Raw genomic sequence first — 11,525 nt, forward strand, 5'->3', positions numbered from 1 at the left:
TCCCAAAAGTCTATTTTAAATCTTAATGAGTGAAATAAAGAATTATGCAAGTAATCACATTACAAGAGCAGGGAAGACACTAATCTATTTTGTGATAAAATGTTTGACTCAGCATAAAAGACTGGCATACAAAATGACTGATGGCATATTACAATGCCAAAGTAGTCTCATCTATTTTATTTAGATTCCAGAGACTGTAATTGGGGGTACCAAAATCTTACACTGTATGAACATGTGGGTACATGTGGCTGCAACTGGGGTGCTGTGTCCAGTTCTGGCCCCTCAGTTTAGGAAGGATGTTGATACGCTTGAGCATGTCCAGAGGAGGCAACGAGGTTGGTGAGGGGCTTGGAACTTAAGCCCTTTGAGGAATGGCTGAGGGAGCTGGGGTTGTTTAACCTGGAGAAAAGGAGACTCAGAGGTGACCTTATCACTCTCTACAACTCCCTGAAAGGTGGTTGCAATCAGGTGAGGGTTGGTCTCTTTCACCAGGCAGCAACTGACAGGAGAGGACACAGCCTTAAGCTGCGCCAAGGGAAATTTAGGTTGGACATTTGGAAAAAGTTCTTCACAGAAAGAGTGATAAAGTACTGGAATGATCTGCCTGGGGAGGTGGTAGAGTCACTATCCCTGGATGCGTTTAAAAAAAGATTGGATATGGCACTCAGTGCCATGGTTTAGTTGAGGTGTTAGGGTATGGGTTGGACTCAATCTTGAAGGTCTCATCCAACCGTAGTCATTCTGTGATTCTGTGATACAAAGAAGTGGTGTCTTTTCCAGGGATAAAGCTGTCAGAACAAAATCTTCTGTGCAAATCTGAGAGACTGAACTTAATGTGACTGCTGTCAATTTGTCAGTTCAGCACTGAATAAGGTAATAAACCACAACATCTGGTGCTTTCATGGAAGTTATTTATTGACTGAAAACATTTTTTTAATCACAGTTTTAATATCCAGAAATTGCTAAACTATCGCAAGTGCAATCAACACAACTGAGGTGTGAGAATTCAAGTAAGTCTTTTGTTGAAGAATCCCAGCTTTTGCTATGAAGACAACTTTGATTATTCTGTGTTTAACTGATGTAGACTTTACTGACATGAGGATATTATGCTGGAATTCAACCACAATCCATTCTAGACAAAGGTATTTTTTTAAGTTTCTTACAAACATTATCTTTAATTATTGTTTGTGCTTGTTATCAGGCATTGTAAAAGATATTATTTGCTAAAAAAAGTAAACACCCATTAGAAGTGTGATTATCAGAAAAGACATTGAGATTTTGAATGTACCAATGCATCAGATCAGTAACTTTGCAGTGAAGAGAGTAAGAGTTAAATTATTTATCCTCCAACTGCACTGTCCCAAGAAGTACACTCACATTAAATGCTACACTCTCATACAGCTGTAAATAAGATGATTTTAATTTTGACCTTATACTGCAGTTCACAGGCAGACATAATTGAATTTCAGTGGCAGATATTCTACCTGTGTACAATACCTGTAACTATGCCTGCATCATTGTGTTGTGGAAGCCAGGAACCAAGGCATGACCTTCTTTTTCCCAGATGTTTTTTCCAATTAATACTACATATATCAGTCACCAAGGCTGGAAAACAGCCTTCTCCCACAACACTGTGTTTCCCAAATTCAGGCAGCCTTTGTACTCAATAGTGTAATCTTAGAAGTTGGCTATAGGAAATTTTCTTGCTTCAGTGTAGAAAGAGGCCATGTTCTTGTGTTCTTGACAACAAGCACAGATAACAGTACTAAGTCCTCACTACCACAAATATGCAGGTTTGGTGCATTGGGAACTACTGGAAGGGCAGTAAATCCCCTTTAACTGCCCTTTGGTTGGCATGATGCACACAGTACTGACAGAAAATGTCCTCCAGACCCACCTAGTCTCAACTGCTACACAAATACAACCATAAAAAATATATTTAAAAATAAAGAGTAGCAGTCAATGCTACTTTATGTGCGCTTTAAACAAAAACCCTGGGAAACGCAGTGCCAGTTTGCTTTCCCTCCCTCCCCAAGTCTTGTGTTAACTGGTACCTCTTTGTCTGATGGGATAAAATATTTAATTTCATGGGGTACATTCATTACTTTATAGAAAGAAGGGCTCTGTTGCCTTCTTTTATTTATTTTTAATAATGAACATAAGAAACAAAATTTATTCCACTTAACTTCTGCCATGCTGATTTATTCACCAAATTAACATTGCACATCTTTTAAAGTGCTTTGTTTGACTGCCATTAAAACAATGTTTAAACAACATTGTTTATTTCATACTAAGGAAGCCTTATATCTTCTTTTGAAGATGACAGAATAGTGAGGTGATGTGTCAAAGTCTCACCTCTAACCAGCACTATTTAAATCTATTAGGTCACAAATGGGTCATGTTCAAGGGTTTTCTAAACCTTCCTTCCTAATTGACCTTCACCTGTATAACCACAAATACAATTCAAGACACAAGGCCCACAGGGATGGCTATCTGCTCCTATTCTTTGAAGGGGATGAGTTATGTTCCTTTAGACACTGAACAATATTTGTATCAGGGACTGTACTTCTACCCAAGGAGAGTCATGGTCTTTTCATGGAAGGGAGGGATTTTATCTGTATTGTCATGTCACCACTTGTGCTTTCTTCACACAGCTCTTACAATTCTGCAAGATGTTCCTCATGCTTCTCATTAAGCCATCAGTTTTTTGTCCTGGACTGTCCTGTTCACAGGACTGCTGGGGCTAGCAGGCATCAAACAAGGGCTATATTTCATCCTAGACATGCAAGCTGTTAGGCACAAAGTACACCTCTTTGCTCAAAAACCTAAAGCTGAACAGGCAGCAGCCCTGCAGTCAGCATTATCAGTGCTGAAAAAGCTGTCTGTTAGCCTATATGGATGCCTAGATATAGCTCAAAACAATTCTTCACCTTGTGTAAGCAGCAGATTCTCCCACAATTAAAAAAAAAAAAAAAAATCCTAAAAGAAAACCACACACACTTGCTTCTAAGGTCGCATAACCACACTAGAAAGTGTCAGTATTTACACAAAATTCTAAAGGGAGACTGCCATCCCAAAGCCTCCCTTATCCACACTGAAATACTAAAGGTAGTAAAAAATGGTGGTCTAGTTTCCCTTGCTACAGGTTACAATCTGTTTTCATTATGCACAAGTTGTCCCAGTTACACAGGGATAATCCAACAATAAATGTACATCCCTAGTCATTACTAAAAATAATGGACATTATGATCACATTGCTGAAAAACTGGATGTATAAACAAATGTAAAAACATTTGGCAGCACAGAATACCATAGATATCTCTATACACACACAGGACAGGGTTGATTACTTTTAAAGAAGGTAGAAGTTTCATTCATACATATTTCTGGCTCAAGAAGCTTATTTAAGTAACAGCACTCTTTCCCAAGTTGTGGAGATTGTGCTGTTTGAAGGCTTTTATAATCCTCCAAGGCAGACATATTTTATTTCTAAGTATTCATCAATGCCATATTTTGAACCTTCTCGCCCTAAACCAGACTCCTTTACCCCACCAAAGGGACACTCCACTGATGAGATTATGCCTTCATTAACACCAACCATTCCAACTTCCAGCTGTTCTGCAACTCTCCAGATCTGAGCTGGATCTTGGGAGTAGAAATATCCTGTTGTGAAGACACAGAGACACATGAGTGAAAATCATAAGAACAATTGCAGAAGACTGTGAAAAAGAGACTTAATAGCATTCAAAATCATCACCCCATAACATTAAAGCTCAAAACCCACAGAAATACACTTAACTGACAGAGAAGCATACCTGCTAAACCCACATTAGCTGCATTTGCTATAGCAACAGCTTCTGCTTCAGTCTCAAATCTGTCAATAGAAAAGAGAAAAAATAAAAATGAGGCCTGCAGTTCACCTGTTGACTTACTGACAAGAAGCAGTCTTACCAGGAATTAAAATGTCAATTTATTTTTCCCAAAAGTGTATATTAAAATGCTAATTTAAGTTTGAAACACTGAAGTGTCTACCTCTTCTCTTAATTTAAACTGCAGTTAAGTAGTTAAGATTACCTTAATTCCCCCTAGGTACCTGGATGATTCTGAGACATTTACTTCACATGGTTTAGCCTACCTATTTCTCCATCTACACAGCACTCTCAACTCTGAGAGGTAACTGGATGTTCTTCCATCACATCCAATTGCTCTGCACAAAGGCAGGGAAGGCTTTAAGGAGAACAGACAACTCCGACTCATCCTCTGTCAGAAAAGCTTAGGACTAGCAAATCACATGACAAACTCAAAAGTCCTGTCTCCTATTTCGTACCACAGATCATGAAGCCGATGAAGGTTTTGCTGCTATCTGGCCTTGCTTAACCATTGCGATACTTTTAATTTTCAAAAAGTTGCAGAGATGCTAAGATCAGATCAAGAAAAAGAAACAAACAAGACACATATCCAAAGTATGTTTTCACATGTGTACCTCAGTACCCCCAGATTTTTACAAGACTTGCGTGATCATACATAAATATTTTTTGTCTTTCAAATCTTGTTTATTCAAAATAATCTTTCACTGCTTTTTTAGTTGTTAATTTTAATCTGTAGAATTAATAATCTTACCTGATAACTGGTGCTAAAGGGCCAAATGTCTCCTCTTGGGTGCAAAGCATTTTTGTTGTAACATTACTAAGTAATGTTGGCTCAAAGAAATTCTTCCCCAAGCTGTGTCGCTTCCCTCCAGTCACAACAGATGCTCCTTGAGAAACTGCATCCTTAATGTGTTTCTCTACCTGAGGCATGCATAACAAAAATCTTAAATTCAGCATTTAAGAATGAGCAATAATATATTTCCCATTGAAAAAATAATACTCTCCCAATATTTAAGAGAAAATTTTGAAGAGAGGTTTACACGTTGCAGAGGATCATTTGCAATATTATCTAATTTCTCTTCAATTCTTGTTTCTCTCAGTCTGACAGAATTTCAGAGGGACAAATTATGAATTGTGGTCCCCAGCCCACTTTTCTGTAGAAATTAAAAGCATACACCTAATGTGAGAAAAAGCTTTTGCAGGACGAAAAACTGAATCTTGTATCAATGATCAAGCACTATGGAAATGGAAGCCTATGATCGCCATGGAAAGAGAAACAACTCTCAAGATGGATCTGGCAAAGAACATTTTCCTACATCTATATGATTCTATGTACTCCCTATATTTAAAATTCATCTAAAGACAACAAAGTAATAAGAAAACAAAAGTAGCGATCCCCACCAAGAATACAGTCCTTTGAAATTACAGAAGGTGACTATATACAGTGTTCATTTGTGTACATAATTGTACCTGATACACATACTACACTTTTGTGATGCAAGAAGGAAAAGCATGAAGGAATGAAATTCAAGGACTGTATCCTTTGTCTCCCAAATAAATGAATGTTTTCCAATTCTTTTATAAAGAGAATCTGGCAGCATTTATGTATAATAGATTCAAACCAAGCCTGCATGCAACTGAGCTGTAATATCTTACTAAGTATGGGCCACTTGACTCAATAATCTTTAACCTTAGGAACAGTGAAATAATATAGAAGGTGTGATTTTTAGAATTTTTTAAAAAATAAATATTCTTGGAGTTGCAGGCCACCCAAAACAGAAGACCCAAACCATGCACATGAAGTTTCAAATGATTACAACATACAGAGTTCTGGTATTTTTAACCCAAATAAATTGTTCTGCCTAGCTTTTGTCAAAAAGAAACACTCTTCCTCAAAAGAAATAGTCAATCACAGTGCTTCAGAACTGCGGGATCACTGTACAGCTCTCACAGTGTTTCCAGTTTCAGTGAATGGAGTTTGAGAATAGCTAGGGAGTAATCAGGAGGAATCAGTTTCTCCTAAAGGAGGCCTCTCTTTCCCTTAATGGAAGCAGGGGGATGATACATAAACTGTCCACATCTGTTTGTCTATATATACACATGGACTTGGGGGACAGAACACACTTCCAGCCACACCACAAATATGTTCTAATAAAACAAGGGAAAAAAGGTGAAACATAAATGTAAGGTTATTTTATGGATCACAAAAATAAAATTAGGATGTTAAAAATTAAATATTTACTTATACCTTCTCCACTGCTTTTTCATTTATTAGTGGTCCTTGGGTAGTTTTTGCATCAAATCCATTTCCAACATGAAGTTCTTTCTCTATAGCTTTAGCAAACTTTTCCACAAATTCATCATGAATTCCCTTTTGCACCAGGAAACGGTTTGTGCAAACACAAGTCTGAAAACAAACAAGGTAAGACAAAACTCCATTAGTTTATATGGTATTTAATCCATCCATTAATTCATTCTGGCCTTTGTGCCAAAGAATCAGGTTACTACACTGATATCCACTGCCTCTCCTCCCTCATCCTAAACTGTTACCTAGTTATGCCATTTCTTTCACCACCCATTGCACTTTAGAAATACTTCAACAAGCTGTCAGTGGGTGTGTGAAATATGTCACACTGCTAAGAAACGCTGGGAAAATGCTTTTTGAGTTTTGTGGATTCAGATACATGGATCAACTAAGGTCCAGAAGCTGCACACAACACTTTCTAATTAGACTGCAGAATGCTGAAAATTAAAAAACTCAAATTGCGCTTAGATTAGAAAAAAATTACCACTAACTCCTTTATTATCTGAGTCTGAGTTTGCTTTCTTCCTGAAAGTTGTTTCTAAGTGTTTTCAATGGTCTATTTATTTGTGCTACCCCTTTGCTTTGACTGCATCCTATTTTGATTGCTACAGTATGTGAAAAGTAACAGCTTCTTATCTTTGTCTACAGCAGCAGAAGTGTGTTTTATGATAGATCTTGTTCACTGTGGGTCTGATCCCTTAGTGGTCCTTGTCCACTTTTGTTTCCTTTCTTTCTTCCCAAGATTAGTCATGTTTTACATTATTCAAGAAAAGTTTTCCCTATCAAATGACCTCCCAGACCTACTGAAAATTTAGTGCTTCTCAAAAGCTGGAATTTATCAACTTCATGTTCACATGAACATGAAGCCTGTGAGGCTGGAATAGTCTCCACATAGCCCTTCTCAGATGACTGTTCTGGAAAGTGATGCTCTTAAAAATGTTTTGACTCTAAATGAAATACATCTGAAGCAATGCACACTTGAATCTTGTCTATCAATTTTTAAAACTATTCCTTGTAGAAAAAACTATCAGTGTCTTAATAGACGGAAGCAAGATGGTGTCATTCACATGTTCTCCAATGAATTTAATGTTAACAAAACATATGAAAAAACGCCTTATTACTTCTCAAGCTCTTGCAAGGGGTCCTAGAGAGCATCATCTTCTCTAATAGTGGTGCTACTGACTGCCATGTATGTTCTGAAAATATATGGGATTTCAGTGTTGCTACTTAGACTTGCTGGTAATTAGCTTTAGTGCTCAGAGCCATGCGTGAGCTCAGAACTTTCTCTTCACAGTGAAGTGTTCTTTGCTTTCCTTTTATGTGAAATAGCTTATTTACAGCTTGAACTTTATGTACAGCTCTTCATTGTCTAGAAACATGGACAAAAATTCTCACCTGTCCCGAGTTTCTATACTTAGAAGCAAGAGCTCCTGCAACAGCCCGGTCCACATTGGCGCTGTCAAATACAATAAAAGGAGCATGTCCTCCAAGCTCCATGGAAACTCTCTTCACTGTGCCAGCTGCGTGTTTCAGCAAGATCTGTAGGCAACATAAGAGACACACACATCTGTACCTCTAACAGATATGAACAGTGGAATCATGGATGCAAGGCAGTGAAAAATTAACTCTGGCAAGGAAATAATCTGCATCTTCTCTACAATGCTAGACCATCTCCTATGACAAAAAATTCATTCAAAATTCATCCATTAAAATCCTTAAAGATTAAATTCTGGCCAAGGACAAATGCAGAGAAAGATTTTGATCAACTTCAGGTCAGGTCAAGCTTATACACTAATATTGTCAACTTTTTTGTGTTTGTTCTATTCTTTTTTGAGAACAAAATCTTGATTACTCTTACAAAAGTTTTTCAATATCTGATAGACTTTGGTATTATGATTTGCCTTGATACCAGACTTTTTCTTCATTCTGCACACAGCCACCCTAGAGAATTCTGTCATTTTGTAGCCACACCCTGCAGTTTCAGAGACTCAATTAGAGACGGCAACAAGATTGCTTATTGACTAAGGTTGATAGAAGAGATGCCAGGACCTTACTCCTCTAATACTTTCTCTCAATTTCTGAAGCCATTCTTGAATGGAACCTTTGAAACTCAGTTTCAGTGTTCCTATTAGTATGTTGTCACCTTATGATATTAACCAAGAACATTTTGTACAGGACTGTTCACATTACAGTTTAATAAAGGGCAGTTATCAAGAACTGCAGACAGGCATCCTTCTGTGAAGTGCTGATGCTAAAACATATAAACAGTATCTCAAGAGGTACACAATTATTTGGACAATCTGTGTACAGTAGCCAGAAAAGAAGGCTCCATATAAAGGCACACTCTTTCCCCCTACCTTTCTAGTATAATCACAGTAATAATCTTCAAGGATATTCTGTCCACGTATGTACCTTTCCTGTTGCTGTAGAGCCAGTAAAAGATATTTTGGATACCAATGGATCAGTGCATAGAACTTCCCCTACAGCTGCTGTCTGTTGTCTGGAACAAGGGACAACATTGTACACTCCTGCTGGGATTCCAGCCTGGTTTGCAAGCTGCAACAAAAGAAAAACAGAATTTGCATTATTAGTGCATTTTTTAAGAGGAACAGTCACTTAATGATTGCTCATTGTTTTGAAGAATACAGTCTATAAGTCAATGGAAGCCAAAAGGGCTCAGCACAACTAGGAATTGATACCACAGGTGCTTGAGAGAGCAGTTTTGCTCTGGTTAAGCTGTGTCTTCAAAAGAACCAAATTAAAGATATAAGGATATTTTGAGTATCAAAATGGCCAAATCCATTTTGAGGCTCTAGACCATATTAGAAACAATTTGCAAAGATTCTCACTAAACTTAAACACCTGCATCAAGTCAGTTTGTCCTTTCTTCACGTATGAAGCTGTCCAGATCTACCTTCCAAGCCCATCTGACTCCCTGTTTACAGTATCAGTCCATTGTTGAGGTAAAGCTTAGCACTGAAAACTCACCTCCCCAAGAGCTAATGCTGATAAAGGTGTGTCCTCTGCAGGTTTCACCACCACTGTACAGCCAGCTGCCAGAGCTGCACCAACCTTTCGGGTAATCATAGCACTGGGAAAATTCCACTAGGAAGAAAGAAAATAGTACAGTCAAAGTTAGGAAAATTTTCCCTCCTGTTTTTTCAGAAGTGACATTTTGAGCTGACAACCTTCACTTCAAGAGTTCAACTATGCTTACTGGGGTTATAATGGCTGCCACTCCTACTGGCTGCTTCAGCACCAGGACTCTTCTGTCTTTTGCAGATGCTGGAATAACATCACCATAAATCCGTCGAGCCTCCTCCGCAAACCACTCCAGAAATGAGGCTGAATACATGATTTCACCCTGTGCTTCTTTCAGAGGCTTCCCCTTTGATTAAATCAGATTGAAGATACATTGTAAGCACCAAACAGAAGCAATATAAACAAATTAAAGTAACTTTGGAGTTTTTCTTCTTTTCAGAGTACTTCATCATCCCCTCCCTCTGACATACACTGTGATCTCCACAAGATTGATTGCAGTAGCAATAGTTGTGTGGATTCAATATACCATCATTGTATAGTCAGTAATTCATATGTTGTGCCTGGATTCATACCTGCCCAGGACAAGGAAGAAAAATAGCAAATGTAGCATGAATTTATTTACAAACTCTGAGTTAGCTGCTATTACTACCCTGAAGAAAGACACAAATCATGTCAAAACAGTCACAAGTTTATGCCAGGGTCATTTGTTTTGGGAGTATTGTTTTGGACTACCCCCAGATCTGATCCCGTGGACTGAATGACCATTAGAAGCTGTGACACCACAGAGGAGCTGCTGAAGCATCTTCCAGCAAGGTTTTGTCTGAAAGGACACCAGTTTGTGAGCTCCCAGAGTACTCAGTGATAAAGACTGTGTGAATCCAACTTGGAGACGTGCGTGATTTTTCCCAGTCACAAACATTTCTGCCACGAGGACCGTGGTTTAGGTGGATGTACACTTTGGCATGCCATGAAGCACAACATGGGTCTGGTTTCCTCTGATTAGGTACTACCGTCATCAAACCAACGCACTGTATGTCCGGAGAAGGAGTGTTTGAAACGTCACCCACGAACCTAGCAGAGCAATGTGAATGCACAATATGCCCAAAGTTATTGAAAAGGACACGATGGCTAACTGGTGAAGCGCGCAGGGAGAGGTTTGACAGCTTATTTGGTGTCACCGTTCGCCTGCCTGTGTTGGCTTTCCCAGCGCTAGTGTCAGCACGGGGCAGTGCCCGTGCCCACCCCCGCCGCCCCACTCACGTTCTCGGCCGTGATGATCCGCGCCAGCTCCTCCTTGTTCTCCAACATCAGCTCGTACCATCTGCGGAGGCGCGCGCTCCTCTCCTGGCAGGAGGGAGAGACAAGGCTGCCGTGGCCGCCGCACGCAGGGACGGCGAAGCGAGGCCCCGAGAGACCCGACCGGAGCGGGCCGGACCGCCCCGGGCCCCCCCACGCCGCCACCTCCCGCGGCCGCTCACCTTGGCGGGGAGGCGGCCCCAGCCGGCGCCGGCTTCGTGTGCGGCCCGCACAGCCGCCCGCGCCTCGGCCACCCCGCAGTCGGACACCCGGCCCAGCTCCTCGCCGCTGGCCGGGTCCTGCACGGGGAAAGCGGCGGCCGTCTCCACCCATCGGCCGCCCACCAGGCCGCCCCGGCGCACCAGGGCTGCGGACAGGGCCCGGCCGGCGGCCCGCGCCGGGGCCGGGGCGAGCGGCGCGGGGCGCAGCAGGAGGCGGCGGCGGGCGGCGGCGGCGCCCCGCGGCAGGAGGGTGGCCATGGCCGCGCTGCGGCGACAGGCGGCGGGGCCCGGCACGGCCCGCCCGCACCGCCCCGGAGGAGGAGCTGCCGGGGGGCCGGGCCAGAAGCGGCGTCTCGCCGGGGCGCGGGGGCGCTGGCACCCGACCAGGGGCACCCTGCCTGCCCGGGCAGGGGAGGGAGCGTAGCCGAAGCGTGGGTGGGTGGGTGGATGGGCTGGGCTTCTGCTTCCCTGAGCCTCATTTCCCGCTCCCCATCGAGACCCCTGCTTCGTAGGGAGAGGGGAGGCTCAGAGTCACAGAATATCCTGTGTTGGTAGGAGTCATCACAGGGATCATCGAAGTCCAGCTCCTGGCCCTGCACAGCACACACCAAGCGTCACACAATGTGCCTGAGGGCGTTGTCCAAATGTTTCTTGAACTCTGTCAGGTTTGGTGGTCTGACCGCTTCCTTGGGGAGCCTGTTCCAGTGCCCAGCCACCCTCTGGGTGAAGAACCTTCCCCTAGTACCCAGCGCAAACCACTCCTAACACAGCTTCATGCCATTGCCTCGGGTC

The 11,525-nt window shown here is 41.8% G+C and overlaps 1 protein-coding gene across 1 annotated transcript; it reads right to left on the bottom strand.

Moving 5' to 3' along the window:
• Positions 1 to 894: 894 nt before the first annotated feature.
• On the bottom strand, positions 895 to 11,024 carry ALDH5A1 (aldehyde dehydrogenase 5 family member A1). Its single transcript, XM_058832674.1, has 10 exons — positions 10,695 to 11,024; positions 10,477 to 10,560; positions 9,392 to 9,562; positions 9,163 to 9,279; positions 8,587 to 8,730; positions 7,570 to 7,713; positions 6,118 to 6,276; positions 4,621 to 4,790; positions 3,816 to 3,874; positions 895 to 3,663 (listed from the first exon to the last, which is right to left on the bottom strand). The coding sequence occupies exons 1-10, from the start codon at positions 10,989 to 10,991 to the stop codon at positions 3,458 to 3,460; spliced, it is 1,551 nt and encodes a 516-aa protein (XP_058688657.1). The 5' UTR covers positions 10,992 to 11,024; the 3' UTR covers positions 895 to 3,457.
• Between the last annotated feature and the right edge of the window lie 501 nt (positions 11,025 to 11,525).

The sequence above is a fragment of the Poecile atricapillus genome, chromosome 2, assembly GCF_030490865.1.
Source record: "Poecile atricapillus isolate bPoeAtr1 chromosome 2, bPoeAtr1.hap1, whole genome shotgun sequence".
NCBI lineage: Eukaryota > Metazoa > Chordata > Aves > Passeriformes > Paridae > Poecile > Poecile atricapillus.